This window comes from Rhinolophus sinicus, linkage group LG10 (assembly GCF_036562045.2).
Source record: "Rhinolophus sinicus isolate RSC01 linkage group LG10, ASM3656204v1, whole genome shotgun sequence".
NCBI classification, from domain to species: domain Eukaryota; kingdom Metazoa; phylum Chordata; class Mammalia; order Chiroptera; family Rhinolophidae; genus Rhinolophus; species Rhinolophus sinicus.
Window position 1 is genome coordinate 66,478,199 of NC_133759.1, and position 18,969 is coordinate 66,497,167.

At 32.6% G+C, this 18,969-nt stretch overlaps 1 protein-coding gene across 2 annotated transcripts in view; it reads left to right on the forward strand.

Moving 5' to 3' along the window:
* Positions 1-17,878, forward strand: part of PPP4R2 (protein phosphatase 4 regulatory subunit 2) — a 57,663-nt gene extending 39,785 nt beyond the window's left edge. For both annotated transcript variants that reach the window (XM_019719690.2, XM_074313297.1), the window contains 6 exons: positions 11,267-11,360; positions 12,978-13,015; positions 13,843-13,917; positions 14,179-14,322; positions 15,020-15,309; positions 15,559-17,878. In XM_019719690.2, the coding sequence (XP_019575249.2) occupies positions 11,267-11,360; positions 12,978-13,015; positions 13,843-13,917; positions 14,179-14,322; positions 15,020-15,309; positions 15,559-15,878 (961 nt within the window). In that variant the 3' untranslated portion in view covers positions 15,879-17,878. The remainder of the gene's footprint in view (positions 1-11,266; positions 11,361-12,977; positions 13,016-13,842; positions 13,918-14,178; positions 14,323-15,019; positions 15,310-15,558) is intronic.
* The last annotated feature ends 1,091 nt before the right edge of the window (positions 17,879-18,969 follow it).

Consider the following 18,969-nt stretch of genomic DNA (forward strand, 5'->3'; position numbering starts at 1 on the left):
CAAGTAAATAAATGGAAGGCAGTCAAGTCTTATGGCCTTCATTGTGAAAAGAAAAACAAAACAGAACAAAACACTCTGGATCATCGTTCTCTGACTATCATGATCTGAGTTTTTCCCACTGTCTCATTTTTCTGTATCTGGCATCTAGTGTAACATTTATGTAAGCCATGAAAAAAATATTAACAGTTACACATGTTTAGTAATTACAGATAGTTGGACTATACAAAAAAACCCCAAAGAACAAGTATAACTATTTTAAGACTGATATCAGTAAACGCAATCAGACAGAATAGATTCTGGGTTCAGTATCAATCCGTAGTTACACAGTCCTTGGGATAGCTGTCTACCTCTGGTGTCGGCAGCTTCTCGTCCTCAAGGAGTCTTTAATGTCTATTGTAAGTAGAGGCAAGTTTCGTTGACGGGTAAATGTCTATTCAGGATTAGGCGCCTGATAAGGTTCCCTTCCATTGAGGTTGGAGAGTATCTTTTATTTGATGTCCTTTCCAAAAAAACATTATCTAAAGTCTGTCTTCTGGGAGCTCACTCTGAAAGGAAGTGGTTACCAACTTCGCGTTTTCCTGAAGTGACTCTACCAAACATTGGCAATAGTGTAAGATGTCTCTTTTTAGTAATGTGAAGTCATGAGTGCCTTCATGTAGGTCCAGCTTAAATGAACTGTGGTGTATAAAGGAATGAAAAACTGAAAAACGGGGAGCCAGGGAGGAGCCAAGTAGCCGTCTTGGGTTTCCCATAGCCCCAGATGTTTGGTTTTTTTAATCACTTATTTTCCCATGTAATCTAAAATAAATGACAAATTCTTTGAGGTGTTCCGGGAGCCCTTCTGGAACACCACAAAGTTATTCCTGCATATATTGAGATTTGACCCTTAATACCTCAATTTCTAATGAAAATTAAGATGTAAGCAATTAATATTCTTTAGTTTGGCAGATTTATGAATATATTTTATAACCTCTAGAAACATTTCATAGACATCAGAGTCAATTACTGGCATGGACTTTTTTGTAAAAATCCAGGTAAAATAAAGACATGTCTGTTTTACTTAAACCAACAAATTTAAGCTAGCTTTTATTTACTATTTACTAAGGATTAATTTCAGATCACATGAACTTGAAAAGCATTTGAGTTTCTATATTTCTGGAATTTTAGAATACTCAATCCTTACAAGTGCTTGCCTTTAAATTAATTTTAATAATACTATCTGGATGTAGAAAATTATCTCATTTACAACATACCTACGTAGACATACACAGTCACAAACAGCAAACAGTTGGATCCAAATTTTGTTTTGGAGGAATTTAGAGTTTATATCTGTCCTTGACAAGTCAAGTTCCAAATGACCTTCCACCTTTAAAATAAGGACAGCCATTTTTAATACCTCTGAGAATTGAGTTGACACCTAAACAACATCATAGGTTGGTCTATTTATCTGAATCCTCTTTTTGAAGCTTCTAGAGACCAGTTAAATATGCTTTCCATTCTTTCTGCCTAATTTTGTAGCTGGCTTTTTCTAATTGTGCACACAAAAATTATTTTAGAAGTATCAAAGTATCCTCATCTGGCCATCGTAGTATTAATGGGGGGCTGACTGTCCCAGTCCTTGTTGGCCTGGAAGGCATGATTTCTGTGTTAATTTTGAGATCTGTAGAGTCTGAACAAACTTCTAGGGAAAACTAGCCCTTACACGCGTCTCCATGAACCAGATGTGGTGGATATCCTTATAGGACCGCTTTATGCCCTAGAAGAGATTATTCCTCAGACAGCCCCACAAAGATTCTTTGTCACCTAGGAATATCCCAGCAAGGGCAAGCAAGAGTTGACTGGATGCCGCCAGAATCGCAATGCTTTCCAAGGCATAGGCCCCTCTCTCGGGCCTCTCTCAGGGTGAACTCATTCTAGGGCTCCCTCCCCTTCTCCCCAGGGTTGCCGCCAGCTTCTGTGAAAACAGCTGCACTACCTCACTGGATGTCTCCTCGTGCCCATCTCTGCCACTCTTGTTTTGGGGATCTGTACTGTTGTCATCCCATTATCTATTCAAGTTGAGGAAGCAAGTGTCCTTTCTCTTTCAGAGCTAAAAGAGAGTTCAGCAAAGATATTTTTCAGACTCTCAGTAAGCAATTCAGTTAAAATGAAAAATTAAAAGCAGCAACCCATTTTGTTCCCCCTTTCCCTCAGTTATCTCAGCCCTTATCCACTGTGAGGATTTTCTAAGAACAGCTCAAATAAAGTCATGGTCTGCTTCTTAAAGCAAGGAGACTCAGAATTCCAAGAGAAGACACCCAAGTGCACCCGATGTGAAACAGGGAGCCAGTGGGGCACAGTGGGCCCCTGCTGGTACCTAGCACTGGGTCCAGGTCTGCAGGGTGGTCCTGGGTGGGCTTCTTCAGAATCCTGCCATATTATGCCAAGTAAATATTGACGTAAGAAATGTCATTTGAGCCAAATTGACAGCATATGCCGGGGAGCAAGATCTCAAATGGTCTCACAGCTTCTTTTAAGAAGACTTGAATTGCTTTTACAGGTTTCAGTGGCATTCACACGTTAAATGGGTATGACATTGGAAACATTCATTTATCAGGAAATATGTTAATGTTATTTTCTTTCCATTTTATATTTGGTGTCATAAATCTTTATATTTGTATAGAACCTATATATCATTGAGAAAAGTCACATTTCATTTAAAATGAAAATTAACTATAACAATTTATGTAAGAATTCTGCTTTTTAGTTTAAATTTCTTTTTGTATTTCTCCTCCTCTCCGCAACAAGTACCCATTTTTAGCCCTTTGTGAAACATTGCACTTGAAAAGATATTTCGCACTATAATAAAACTGATCTTTTAAAAAATGCTTCTGTGTCTCATAGTCTGTGTCATTTTAAATACCCTTTTTTTTTTTTTAGGACTTTGTATTATAGGGTTTCCTTTATTGAAGGAGAGTAGTGTTTGTGAAGTTGAATTGTTCTATATACAATTGACAATTTGGAGTGTGGGACGACAATACCAAACTTAATGAATTATTGATATGTTAACCATGTATTCATATTTAGGAACAGATTTTATTTGAAGGGGTTTCACTTGTGAGTATTGAAGTATCATAGTCTCATTCTTTTCTTCAGGTATTTAATCACATGGGATTTCCAACAAGAGTGCAATTTAGTTAACCCTTTGTTATATGTCACATTCCCCTTGTTTTTAAGTTTAGGAGTTTTGCTTAAAATACCAAATCCTTATGCTTTGATTGCAGGTCTGTTACTTAAATGTTTTGTTGTGGGGGAGGGATTACAGCTTTATCTTTGAAGTCTGTCATTTATAGTTTTTGCCGCTAGAGATTTGGGATGGGAAGGGGACTTAATTTCACTGTGTACTCTGTTGTACTGTTGAAAGTTATTTAATCATATGCGTATTTTCCTTTATGATAACTAGTTAATTTTGTTATGCACATACCCAGAAGAAGCCACATGCTGTGTTTTTTAAGTATGTTGCATAAGATTTACTGTCGAACTGAATGTTCAAGTAAATTATGGCTACCATTTAAACAGAGTAAGATGAAACAGGGTCAGATCGTAACAGTTTTGTGAATGTTAAGCTGATTTGTGATTCTGAATTAGTAATACCACTTTCAATTCTTTCAAATTAAGTTGAACTAGACACAGATAATGTAGTTTATTAAATAAATCTAAATATTTGTAATTTTTTAACCTATAAAACAGGTAATTGACCTATTTTTTAAAACGACTTGAATAGTCGTTAACTGCCTACTAAGCATACTTAAACGTAATTGCTTTAAAAACATTTTTCATCTTTGAACCATAAGTATTTTGAACTTACATTTTTTAAATTTAATGGCGGTTTATTAAGCATTTTTCCTAATCAAGTATAATCCAGTCTTTATCAGTGATGTATTAATGTTTTTTATTTTTTAATTTACTCTTTTTTATGTATATTGTAACATATATTGGTACATTGAAACACGTCTATAATCCTTTTCTATTTTAGTTTTCTGTTTTGAACATAACTTTGTTCTTTAAAAAAAAAAAGTTTGCTAAGAATGGTGGGTAGAGGCAGCATTTGTTCTTTTTCAACCAGTTTGGGAGTTTGTCCTTTTTAGTATACTACTACTGCTGTTTGTAATAGATTGTATTTTAAGTTACAAAAGTGGTATATGTTCATAATTTTTAAAAGATCCCCAAATATCATAGGAGTACACAAAGAAGAGAATCAAAGTGGGCTCATAACTGTTATATGCTAGTTGTATTTTCCTTTTAGAAGAACTTTGAAATCTTCTCATATCAATAACATTTACAGCTGTCTTTTTTTTTTGCCTATTTCTTTGAAATGGCTGTATTTTTTGTTATGTGAACAGGTTTTAGTTCATTTGCCCTGTTCCCATTGGTGGATGTTTGTTTTTCGTCTGTTACAAGTAGTGCTTTCAGTGAGCATCCTGTACATACCTTCTTGTGTTGATGAATGTCATGTATTGATTATATGTATAGATTTATTGTTGCTTTCCTTTTAATTTGTTGAATTGGAATTGCTAGGTCAGAGTATACACACATACTTAACATTTTTATTGATACTGCCAAGTTGACCTTAGAACATGTGTTCATTTGTGTTTCTGTGCATGTGTAAGTACAGATAGTGTAATTAATTCTTCATTAGTTTTGTATGTATTTGTTTCTCTGATTGCAGGTGAAATTGAACAACATTTTATGTCCTTAGCAATTCTTTTATGAATTATAGTTTCATATTCTTTTTTGTTTTTTCTTTTCTTTTGGTGATTTTCTAGTCAGTATCTTCATTTTGGTTAAGTTTTGTTTCTGTTTTTAATTAGTAAAAACTATATTAAGTACTATATAGTGTTTTGACATGAAAAAGATTATCTCTTTTCTAAAAATTATTTTAGTATACTGTCATACAAATTTTCCCTCTTTGAAGTGGAAATTGTCAGTTCACTTGTTTGCTTGATTTCCTGAACTGTTAAGATTCTGGAGAGTAGGGGTAACGTCTTTTGTAAAGACCTGGAACATGAATGCCTAAACATAGTACCGTGTTTCCCAGAAAATAAGACCAGGTCTTATATTAATTTTTTGCTTCAAAAAACACATTAGGGCTTACATGTTCAGGGGATGTCATCCTGAAAAATCATGCTAGGGCTTATTTTCAGATTAGGTCTTATTTTCGGGGAAACACAGTAGGTTCTCAAACAAGTATTGAATGAATGAACAATTCTGTATCTATATTTGGTTTAATGTGCCATACATAGTACGTAGAATTACATTGATGAGCTCAAGTCCTTTTTTTTTTTTAATTTACCATATTTTCTTGTCCTTTTAAAGTTACTTTTGAACTTTAAAATTTTTATAAGAGAAGATAGATTATAGCTATTCTCCAGAACTGAAGTTACATTTTCTTTGGTGAGGAAATACCACAAACTAAAATTTAAAAATTTAAGAAACTTGCATGGAAAGGTCAATTAAAATATATTTATTGCTATTTTATGTCCTCTGTTTGGGATTATAATGAACAAGGGCACATTGTTCATTACTCAAACCAGGGCCATTTTTTAAAATCCTCGCCTGTCATAGACACCACGAATATAATTTAGAAAATGCTAGTAGTTAGTAGTACATTCTTATAATGGTACACAAAGAGGGATTTTGGGAAGTAATGAAAATGTTGCTTAACATTCCTAGAAGTTTTAAAAAGAGTATTTTATATTCTCTAAATTATTGCGAATAAAAGAATTAATGAATATACAAATAAGTTAATTACTTAAGTCTTGTCCCCCCTTTGACAATGGTGATAGACCTGAAACTTCTCTGAAATAAGCAGGAAGTTTCACTTCTTTTGGGTAGTTGACTAAAATAGCGTGGCTCTGTATTTGAGAGCTCTGGAAAAAGTATACAACCACGTGATACCTAAAAACCGTTGTTACATCATTTCTAAGGCAGTAATTGTCAACACTGAGGAGTGCTTATCATCTTTTGGCATGACAGTCTTTCTGACTGTTGAATTTCTTCTCTCAAGTTCTTTCAATACATGATTAACCAGATTTTGCCTAGTCCTGAAAATTTTCACATGATTGTTTGATTTGTGTGTGTGCACAAACACAGATATTTCTGTAGAGTTTCTGCACCTGAAAGTGTGCCTTTTCCTATTCTTTTAAAGGTCGTATATGAGATTTTTATACTCCTAAATCTGGATGGTAGATATAAAACACATACTCCTTTTTTGATTTTGTGTGGTTTGCTTTACAGTTCAAGATTATTCCGGAATGAAAGAATGGGTTCTAAGCTTTTTTGTTACTTTGTTCTCTTCCTTGCCCTATTTAGTGCTTGCTCAATTTTCTCCTCCTAGGTTGGTTGGGAAAAATAGAGTTTTTGTTAATTATTTGTGTCATTGTTGAGCATAGGAATATATTTTAAATTGAAAGCTAGGAGCTAGCAAAAATCTAATGAATTTTTTCTTCACATTTTTATTTGATGCAAGTAAAATAACAATTCAGACTACTGCAGGCTCTATAAAAGATGACTAACTTGATTAAAATTATTGACAGTTGCTATAGATTTATTTGCAGTAGGGAATGGTGCAGATATTACTTTAAAGTTATTTACCATTATTGAAAAGGCATATTCTTCATTTTCTTAATTTTTTATTATTTGTCATTTCATGATGACATTTTCAGTACATCTCAGAATTTCTGGTATTTGAATTGAAGTATAAAATATATGCATGTGAATATTTATGTATGTGTATATTTACCCACATGTTAAAGCCTGAATATAGAAAGAGCATATTGTTTTACATAAAGGTAATAATATCACAGTATTCTAGTGGTATTTCTGACTTTTGTAGGACTTAAGAGGAAACAAAAGTGAACTCATTCATTCAGCCTTTGATAGCTGAGAGGTATTTACGAGTTAGTTTCTACCTAAATAGGTCTGACATACTCATAAGTAATTCTGTTAACTAAAGCACTGTATAAATGTGGCCATTAATAGTCAGAAAATAAAGACATAGTAAAAACCACACCTTAATGCATAGCACAAAAGTTAATTGGCTATTTTAGCGTTTTTCTTAGGGTGTCTGATTTTATGATTATCTGTCTAGCTTTTTACTCTAATAGCCTCTGTTATATTTTATCTTTTTCATGAGGAAAGTTGTTTATATAATATAAAGGTAAGGTAGTCAATTATCTGATTTTTTTATCTTAGATCTGAATGAAGTATGCATTTTTTTCCATTGAATGTCTTCTTTCCATCTGCCTTGGTATATATTCAGAATATTTATACATGTTAATGATCAAGCATTTAAACAGATTAAGAAAAATTTTAATCAAACTGTAATCTCAGGTTAAAATATAAGATTGGAAATTATTTCTTTAGAGCTTGGCCTTATAGTTTACAATTTTTACTTTTAAAAAATAGCATCGAATTGCTAATTTATGCTTAGATGTCTTCCTCCGATGTTCAGTAGCTTTTCTTATTTGAATTACCATAGCTTTTAGGTATACAAAACTTGATTTTTTTTTATATTTTTTTTTTATTTTTTTTTAGCTAGTACATAGAGACGATTGCAGTCAAATTAAGATATGCTGTAGCTAATACAAAATGTGTGTGATCCTATTTAATCAGGATTAATTGCTTTCCTTGGAATTAAAAGGATATTTTTAAAAAACAGATGTAGTTTTGGTTTTGTTCCTCTGTAGTTGGTTTTTGGAACTTTGTGCCTTACAAGCTGCATTAAATGGTAGATGGGATCAGGATGATGATATTGACTACTTAATAAAAATACTTCAGGCCTGTTAAGTGATTTATGTATACTATGTCATGTTTTGTCCTCATGATAATCATGTGAGAAGTGCATTTTCAGAATCTGTTTTCCAGATAATAAGGACATGAAGATTTAAGACCAGTGAATTCAAGGTCTTTCAGTGGACTAGCCAGTCAGTATGTTTTTCTTAGACCCACACTACCTTATAATTTGTACATTAAAAGAGGACTGGTCAACAGTTTCCTGTGTAATACTTGTGGAAAGGACCTGTTACTTTTGGATCCTTTACTGTGTTGGGGTGGGGGAATAAGTTTTATTGGATTTTGTAGGTATATATTTTTTTTAATTTAAAAAGTTAGTCAATGTCCTTTTAAAAATATTTTTTTCTGTTCCTTAAGTAATCTTAGTTTTTTATCTTACAATATGGGCAAGAAAAGGTTACATACTGCAGATCAAACTGAATGCATTTTATTTAACCCAAAATATTTTTCTACTGAGTTATTTATTTTACAATATACCTTTGCTGATGAACATCCTTCCCCCATTACCCAAAATTTAGGGATTCTGGTTTGTATTTTTCATTGAGTAGTCTCCTTTTTTACTTTTTTTCTTCTTAGCACTTTTTTCTTCTTAAATTAAATGTGTCTTGGTTTAACTAGTGATTTTTATTGGGAAGAGCCTTAATATTTTCAGGAGATAGAATAAACAGTTTGTGCACTATGTCTAATGGAAGAGGAACACAAAGCAAACCTTTCATATAGTTGTGACACATTCATTTTGGATTTATCTAGTTGATTCTTATGCCTCCTTTTAAAGACCTACCTCAAACTAAGTGTTCCCAGGTTCATGCTTGTTTCCCTAGCATACATTTAATTCTATCCTCATAACACTGTGAACATAATTTTAGTACCATTTATTGTAATTATTTATATGTCTATCTACTTGACTATTGGGTTTTTCTAGTCTACAGTAAGCCTTCATATTTATTTGAAAGTATTAACTGTATGTAAAGAGACCTTTCAGTGCAATTTTCAAAATGATAATATTGAAATTTCCAGTGCATACTGTTATTTACAAGTAAATAGTTTAGCCTGTTCAAGTGAGGAAGGTAAGTGTTAGGACATTTAAATGCCATCTGTTGGACACTTGGTAAAATGACTTCTAAAGCTTCTTAAAGTGTCTTAGAATGTAAACTCATTTTATCATAAGCTGTTATTGCTAACATTGCTATAGAAACATAATGCATTTTCCCTCTAAAAGCGGTATTGATATTCACCAAACCATAAATTGTTAATATTTGACTACAGTTTTTCTTACCTTCCTAAAGAAAATTAGCCAAGTATTAATGTAAGCATTGTTAAACAGGAAGTTTAAAGATACTGATATTTTAAAGCTTATTTTAATTTAGAAGAAAATACTGGCTTTTGGTGTGTGAAAGAAATTTAGTTGGAGGAAAAGATATAACTAGACATCTGTTTAAGTATTTGTCAGTTAAGTACTTTTTGAATCTTTTTAACACTGGTGCTATTTTGTTTTGAATATATAAACTTAGTGACAGTATCACTATGAGATAATCAATGAGGAAATAACTCTGTGTGTGTGTGTGTGTGTTTAAGGTTTGCAGAATAGTGAACTAAAAGAGGGGCTACGGTTCAGGTATACCATTCTGAAATCATGCACTTAAGATACATATGTATATGAATAAATTATGTATTGAGCATAACTTATGTGAAGAAATCCTGCCCTTTAGAAGCTTTCGATTATGAGAAAAGGCCATTTGGAAACTGATACTGTTTGTGTATTGTATGTGCTGCCGAAGGGAGCACGATACTGTTTGTTTTATATATATATATATATATATAGCTTCGGGAAATGCTTAAAAAATTTTTTAATGGAGTTACAGTTTTGTGTATTAACTATAGGTTTTCGATTATGTGTTGTCTTTATAAGAATGAACAGAACAGATGTATAACTTACTGTTTGATTAATCGTAATGTTGGTATGCTTTGTGCTTTTTTTCCATTTTAAAGAGTCTTAGTTTTAACAGTGTATTTCATGCTGAATAGAGTTTCAAAAGCAAGGAAAAGAGTCTTCTTTTTCAGGAACCCTAAGGAATTGCCTATAGCAGTTGTGATGAATACCAAAGAAGGTTTGTATTTCTGGCTGCTTCTGAATATTTGTTATACCAGGAACATTTCATTTTTTAGTTAATTAGTGCCCAGTTTTTTGGCAGAATGGTAGTTTTCTGACTCTAGGTTTGATGCTACTTGAGAAAAGATTGATTCTTGCCCCTTCAAATAGCTAAAATGTTTCTTTTCATATGAATAACATACATTTTCAAAATTTGTTGTAAATCTTATACTGACTTTACAAGAATGTAAGAATAGTAATATTGATGCTAACAATCTGAGAACTAAATGTATTTTGTCTAATCAGAAAATAAACTTACAATTTTAAGTACTGTATGTGTGATATAGTGGGAAGTAGGGCATGGGATTTAAAGTTACAGAAACTGGGTCTGAATCCTGGCACTATTACTCACTAACTGCTTTACCTTGGGGCAGTGGGGAGAGAGTATTGTGTCAAACTGCTTATTAAAAATAAAGAACTGTTGGAATGTTAATTTGAGGCTTTGTAATTTTCTTTATAAGAAGAATAAATAGATTTGTATGGCAGATAATGAAGTCTTTTGTATTTCTTAGCTGCATTTGTCATATCTAATGCTCATATTTGCTGTTCAGATTGTAAGTCTGAGGAATATTAATAGTATGTCAGATCAAAACTTTATCAAACAATTATAGTTCCAGCTTATGTCAGTTTTGTAATTTGTTTTGATCAAGTAAAAATTTACTTATGGTTGAGGTGTTTGGTGAAGTTAACAGTAAGGCATTTACCAAAATATTGAGTATGTTTGTATCTCCTTTAAGTTTGATGAAACATGTACATTGTATGATGTGAAATTGTAATTATGGAGCAGAACCATATCTATAGTAGTTTTTCATTTGAATCATTTGTCTTATTCTACCTGATAACAGTATTTGTAGTTTTATTTGAACACTTCAAAGAAATTTTTGTGCAAAAGAATGCTTGAGGAAAAGTTTCTGTATTAAAATAAACTAACTTGATTATTATTTGCGTCACTTCTCTTGTAAACTTAAATTGAATTATCAGAATTCATAATGTTAAAATTTTTCCCAGTTTTGAAGCTTTCTGTTCATTTTGGATGTTCTTTTTTACTGCAAGAAAGGGAAAATTGTTTTCTTGTTAAATAAAAAGACAGGTGTGTCTATTGTCTTGCCTGTTTTTAAGAGACTCATCCATTCATTCCCCTATTACAGCATTTATTTTTTTTTTGTAGCTTAACACATGGGTGACTAGGTAAATCTTTAAATGTTTAGAGTAATAATGTTCCTAATTCTCTTAATTCTCTTGATAATTAATGACTTCAAACTATGAAATTATATTCTTTTGCAGTATCCCTTTTACTATTCAGCGACTATGTGAATTGCTAACAGATCCAAGGAGAAACTATACAGGAACAGACAAATTTCTTAGAGGAGTAGAGAAGGTATTTATTTTATTATTGGACTTATATTAATTAGCATTGTAGATTTCAGAGAAGATACTGAGTAAGATCTGTTTTCGGCACCTTTTCTTGAAATAAGTTTCTCAGCCTACCTGAAGTTTTTCCCAGAACAATTTTCCAGAATTGTTTTCTGAATTCTGGTCAAAGTTTCAGGGAGAGATTTAATAGAGGGGGCAGGGGAAGGGCTTGTGTGATTGACTAAGTTTGGGGAAAGCAGTTTACTATTATCTCTTGGATATTCATAGTATATACACCAACATATTAAATGTTCTGCGAAGTTCTATAATTGATATTTTAACTTTAATAGAGTGTTTTGCAAACTTGTTAACCCATGGAATTCATTTATTTCAGTTCTGAAATTCTGAGGTGCACAACTTTGGGAAAACACTGATACAAAGCATTTAAATTAGATACTGATAAAGGACAGATTTAAGAATGAAATTTGGTTTCTGTGAGTGAGGGGCTGTTAGTAATAAGGGAAAGGCATTTTGGACAAAGGAAACAATATGATGAACAAAGACATCAAGGTGTTTGAGGGAAGGCAAAGTAAAAAATTGGCATGTCTACTGTGAAGAACGAATGAAGGAGCCCTGTGGGAACCAAGATTGGACCAGTGGGATGCTAATTTCCTCACTTGGTGATTTATGCTAAAATATAGTCCAGTGTTTATTTTAAGGTTATAATTCAATTTATTTTGCCCTTGGAGCAGGGAGCCAAAATCATTACTTTGTGACTTACAATAGATCATAGGTCCTTACTGAATTAATACGTTGTGTTGAGTTTGCATGCCCTCAGTTTAATAAAATTCCTGAAGGGGAGGAAATTGAGATCGTTCATCAATATTACTTTTCAGCTCAGGGACTTTTAATAATTACATCTTGGCAACCTTTGGAGAAGAGACAACGTTACAGTAGTCATACCAGGCAGGGGTTGCCCTGCCTTAAAATCAGGGCTTACAGTAAGTTTTGTAACCCTGGACTGGTTACTTACTGTAAGTCTCAGTTTCCTCGTCTGTAAAATGTGTATAATATTAAGGCAGTGAGGAGGATTAACTGTAAAGTACTTACTCTGGTACATAGTAAATTTTCAATGAATATTGACTATTAATATTAATAAAATTATTACCAAGAAGATTTAGATAAAAATACAAGTTTCTTTCCTTAGGGTATATGATACTGCACATCAGGCTTTGGATTGGCATTGCTTTATAAGGAAGTTCCTTATACTTAGGCTGAATGCTTCAATATCTACATACCTTGGAGTGATTCTGTCTAAAATCTTGGGGTGATTCTACCTAGAATAAGGAGAGCGCGGTTCTATTCTATTACATACAATATATAATGTTAGGGCCCCAAACTAACTAAAATAGAGTAAAAAAAAATAAGACTGGCAAAAAATAAATGCATTAGGATATTAGATTTTGGTCTTTTGTTACTGTTTTAATTTTTGTTGTTTGATCATAAGTATTTTTAAACATTTCTTTGATTAGTAAAATCAGAATAAATGGAAATTTAACCTATCAGGATGAATTTGAGAAATTAAAAACATTAAATTTTACATTGTAGTACTTTTCTCAAATACCAATTTTTGTTATTGCAGAATGTGATGGTTGTTAGCTGTGTTTATCCTTCTTCAGAGTGAGTATAGAGATATTTTTCTGTTTCCAGTATATTCTAATTATTATATTTCTAATATATTAGTCTTAAAATAGGTTGCATTTGTTTTATGTGTAATTATGCATGATAACATTTATAAATACTTGGGAATCTACCACCCAGTTTCCAAAATAGAACATAACCAGTAACATTACTTGTATGTTTTTCCAGTAAAGGGATTTCGGATTAAAGGAATTCGTGATTTACTATAATTTTAACATTGTCGTGTTTATGTACTGTCATGGCATTCAGGGTCCTGAGATGCCATCCTAGATATCTTTCCAGGGCATCTCTAGGGCATAACTCCTAGGTTTGGAATAGCTACTTGATGACATTCCTCTTCATGATGGAAAACTATCTCCAGTTGTCAAGATTTATATAGCAAATTAAGATGTCAGTTAAGGGCACAGTCCTTGGGACCATGTCTTCTACCCACTAGCTTCCATGGTGTCCCCTTTTCCCCCCAAAATGTCTTCAGATATTGCCAGATGTGTCCTGGAATACAGGGTTATGGGGGTAGGGTGGGGGGTTGTAAGGAGAATGTTGCCCCCATTAGAGAAACATTGGTTTAAGGTTAAAATATTTAGGATTTCAGAGACAAAAACTGAATGTTTTAAAAGAATTTTTTCAAGAATATACCTATATTGTTTGTTAATTAAGACAGTAAGATTATCCCATAGTTGTTATTTCTCACAGAAGTCTTTTCATTTGACAGTAAGATCTTACAAAAGATCTTACAGACCTATGATTCTTGTCAAAATTAAAGAACTGAGCCCTCCCTGTTGTTTTTTTTTTTTTTTTCCTCATAGAAAAAACAATTCTAATAGTTTAAATCGAATGAATGGTGTTATGTTTCCTGGAAGTTCACCAAATTATACTGAGAGGTAAGATTCTTGATTTTTAATATTCAAAGAGTTTACATTTTCCTAATTTAGGTAGCAGGTTCAGTACACTTTTTTAAAAATTGGGCATTTTATTTATGGAGGCTAAAAGGGTATACTAAACAGAATTAGTTAATTTGGTAACCTTTGGATCTGAAAGTCAAAATTACAGCAGATTTTTCTGTGATATGTTCCTTTACACAAACCTTGGGAGGGATAACTTTTTTTAAAATGGGAAAGTGATGCTCATGTATCTTACCATAGGTCTAATATAAATGGGCCCGGAACACCTAGGCCACTTAATCGACCAAAGGTTTCTTTGTCAGTCCCCATGACAACAAATGGCTTGCCTGAGAGTACAGATGGCAAAGAGTCAAACTCACAGCAAAGTGAGGACAAAAATCACAGGTTTGTATGTGATTTATATTTAAAAATAAAAAATTTTATGAAACAATAGTCATTGATGGTTTTCAGCACTCAGCGTTTACTATTTACAATTTACTATTATTTTGAGGGATAGAACAGGTTTAATGTGGTTATGCTTCTGTTTGCAGCATTAGCACATGTTGAGTATGGTTACAGAAAAGGCTTAAAACTGCTAATTTGGGGAGGTCGTCTTTTAGAGTCTTAAGAAAGCAAAGTGGTCATGATGCATTTTATTTCGTTTTTCAGAGTTACTAGAAAAGATATTTGTAAATGAGTTGAAATTTTGTGAATAATTTCTTACTGTAGATCATAAAAAAAAATTTGTATTCCATCTTAAATGTTCTGCATCACATTAAGGGAAAGAAGACCAAAGGAGTGAAAGGATTTAAAGTTATGTCCATGTGTAAGGTAGACTGGTAGTTTTATTCCAGGAGGACATTTAACTTACTGGAGAATTGAATACAAAGGTCATATAACTTGTTGACTAATTCTTAGTGGGAAATAGTCATTAAACAGTTTAGGTTCCTTTGAAATTTTTCTGTTGTGTTTTCTTTGCCCAAATGTTATAATTTAACTTTGACACTGAAATACAATTAAAAAATTATTAGATCTTAAAAATGAGAATGTAGAAGATGAAGAAAACAATCTTATTAATGACACTTTAAAAAAACATTTACAGTGACTCCCCAACACCTGAATCGGAAGGTTCCTCAGTGAGCCCTATAAAAAATAAACATCCAGGTGAAGATGCTGTGGAAACTGAAGGGCGTGAGGTAAAAAGACTTCGGTTTGACAAAGAAAGTGAAGTCAGGGAGACAGCCAGTCAGACATCTTCCAGTGAAATTTCTTCAGTTATGGTAGAAGAAACAGAAGCATCGTCTTCATCTCGGGATAAAGACAAAGAAAGTAGTTGTACCAGGCAGCACTGTTCAGAAGAGGAGGAAGAAGAGGAGGAAGAGGAGGAAGAAGGTATTTAGAGACCATCTAACAGGGTGGAGTGAGGAGATGCTCAAATTTTCTTTCATTTTTGCATGAAAGAATTTAACGTAATGGAGCTCCTTATAATACTGATGTTGGGCTTTTCTCCCACGTTTGTGTAATTGCTGCTGAGTTTCAGGGGAGATAATTTGAACTGTAGAATATCACAATTCATGAAACTTTAACTGTGAAGGTATTTTGAAAATAAAATTTAACTACAACAACATTTCTTATTTTTAGAGTCTTTTGTGACATCAAGAGAAATTATCCCAGAAAGAAAAAATCAAGAAAAAGAATCTAATGATGCCTTGACTGTGAATGAAGAGACTTCTGAGGAAAATAGTCAAATGGAGGAATCTGATCTGACTCAAGCAGAAAAAGATTTACATTCTGAAGATAGTGAAAATCTAGGCCCTGTAAGTAGTGGTTCTGATTGCCGTGAGACAGAAGAAATAGTAGGATCCAATTCCAGTAAAACTGGAGAGATTCTCTCAGAATCCCCCATGGAAAATGACCACAAAGCCCCAGAAGTCACAGATGAACCAATGGAACAAGACTAACTATTTAGAAACATTTAGATGGGTATTTTACATACAGTTCTGGTTTTACACTGTATAAAACTTATATGTAATAAAGTGGACCTTTAGTTTTACAAGAGAAGCAGGTTGTAAAATAAAGTACTTAGTGGGATAAATCCTGAAAGAGTTATACATGTTAGAACTGCGAGTATCAGCTCCACTGGGTCCTGCTTACCGCTGACTTTTTTTGGTTTGGTCAAATCAGTGGTTTGTGTATAGATTTTCTTTTTTTTAATTTAGAATTAAAGTTTTTAAACTGGAAAGTAATAATTATAATTTTGAAAACCTTTTGGAGATTATTTAGTTTATGTATATGCAAGAAAGCATTTTGTCTTGTCTCTTTCTGACAGCTCTAGCAGTTTTCACATTTTGGTCATAGTTTCAACATTTTAACATGCATTTTAGGGTTTCATGCTGATTTCCAGATTTTATTATTTGACTATGTACAATGGAACTTTAAGTCATACACACACACACACACACACACACATTATTCTAAGGGGAAATGTTATATTTTTCTGTTTCTATAAGAGATGAATACAGTGGATACTTTTTCTATTGGTCATGATTAAGTTCACCTCATTAAGTTCACCTCTTTCAGCAAACAGTTTCTTTCTCTTTTGAGTAATTCAAATAAAATCTGGCCCTTGTGAAACCCTGAAAATCTTGTCTGTTAAAATACCAGGTTAAATACATTCCGAGAGATCTGTTTCAACTAAAATTCTTTTGTATACTCCTGAGGTGCCTGAGAAAAAGACTTCATTATTTATGAGCAAATGTGCTTTTTCTTGGAAATTGTGTTCAAACATTAGCTTGCTGTTTTGTAGAATGAATGCTTATAAAGCTGACATGAGACCATCTCAGAAGAACCCGGTAGGTTCCTTAACCTTTTGCTTGCTTTTTGAACATTGTGAATATTACACATTTCTTTCTAAATTATTCTAGAGTATGCAAATGTCAATGATATGAAACACCACTGTACTGGAAGAATTAATATATTACTTTAGTAATGTACTGGAGCTAAATGACTGAAACTTTAGGGGTGCATAGAAACCACCATAATTTGTATGACATTTTGAAGTGAATTAAATATTTTTGAACATGCTTCTTCGACAGCCAGTGTTATATTTTTCAGATCAACACAAAGCACAATGATTACTCTAAATTCAATATTTTCAAATTCACATATATAAAGTCATGCAAGCTGCAACTTCCCTGTCATAATTACTGGCTGCCAAATTTATACCTGTTTCTTCGGCTGTACCTTTTGATATTTAGAATTTTTAAATTTCTGTAAAGTAGATTTTGTAGAATGTAATGTGTTCACTGCCTTTGTGACGCGATATATAACTGTGTAATTTCTGTGTGTAAACTGAATGCTTGGGCTTTCAATACAGTATTCATATAAAGCAATAAATACTAATGTTATGAAATATTTGAGTACATTTTTATCAAAATATTAAAGAATCCCTTTTTTAGTTTCAGATACCTGAAGTACACAGATGAACTTATAAAACTGATGCAAACAGTTTCTGACACTGTATCATATGCTTTTGGGTGATTTGGGTGGCAACCACAAGTTTTGCATTTTGACTACTTAAATTGCTATGGCTAAAAATACCAAAATGATTTGGCTCTGTTTGTTTGCAGGGTAATATACTACTGACTGACTTGACCGTCAGGTCCACAGCAGCTAGATGATATATTTATGAATATGTCTACTAGTTGAAATAAAAACATTGATTTACTCTACCCAAGAGGAGAGAAAAATCACACGTTGTAAAATTTTTTTAAATTTTTGCAAAATTGTTAAAATGAAGCAAATTTTAAATGTGACATTCATTTTTAGTGACCTGTTACTTTATTTTGTTGAGGGATATTTTGCCAGTGAGAACAGATTGTAAACATTTTAAGTTAAGAAATCTTGAAATTTTCTTTAGAATATTTATGAAGTTATTGTCAATAAACCTGTTCTTTTAAGATCCTCTGACCTTTTGATATTTTTATTTTAATTGTGCCATGGACCATTTTGTAGAGAAGTAGATTTACTTTTGTTGCTCATAAGTTGAAGTTTTAAAGCATCATGACTTTGAGGTCTGTGGTTTTATTTGTAAACTTGCAATTGTTATTTTTGCAAGGGCAAATGTATATCTTTATTAAATAAAGTACAATAATGGTGAATGTACCAAAATGCTATCACTTAACTCTATGAGAGATCTGCATTTTAATCAATAGTTTAATAGTTATAATATTTATTAGATATTCATATGTCAATTATAGATCAAACTTGTTGCTGTTTATACAGATAATTGTAGAAAGCTCATGGAATATCTTAAGATAGGTGGAATACTTCTGTAGTTAAACGGGAACCTTGTTCGGCTGGTTTAAGATACTGATGCCCATTTGGAAGTAAATTTCCGCAAGTGCATACTCACGTATTACACCAACTTTGCTTCATGAAAATGTCAGTTCTAATAGTAATTGATTCAGATGTGAATTTTTAAAAGGCTAATTTTAGGCACAGTTTCTAAACACATCAGGAAAGTCATAGTAAAACTTTCTCAACGATTAAAAATATTTTCTTTTTTGGCCTTGAGCAGATTGATTACCTGTTAGATTCTAGACTCTGAACCCAACACACGAAAAAAGAGTTTGAAATGCTGGTCAGGAAGGTGGCAATATATATGTAATACATTTTTTAGCACTTTCCCTTTTAAAAAGTAAAACCATTATCCTATAACGTTTTTTAATTTCTTTTTAATTAAAATTTTTGGGGTGACAGTTGTTAGTAAAGTTACATAGGTTTCAGGTGTACAGTTCTGTAATACATCACCTATATATCACATTGTGTGTTTTCAGTTCTGGAAATGTAGCAGAACAGAAAGTATTGGGAAATATCATGTCTTAAATGTTGGCTATTAGATAAATTTAATCCGGTCAGGGTTTATTCTAACTACACCTGTCTAAAATATGGACAGAGCAGTGGAATTTCCTGTCAGAGTGCTATAACTCTTTGACTTGGAAAGGCATTCCTGAAATCCTGGGCCAGAAGGTGTGACCTGTTAAAACATGG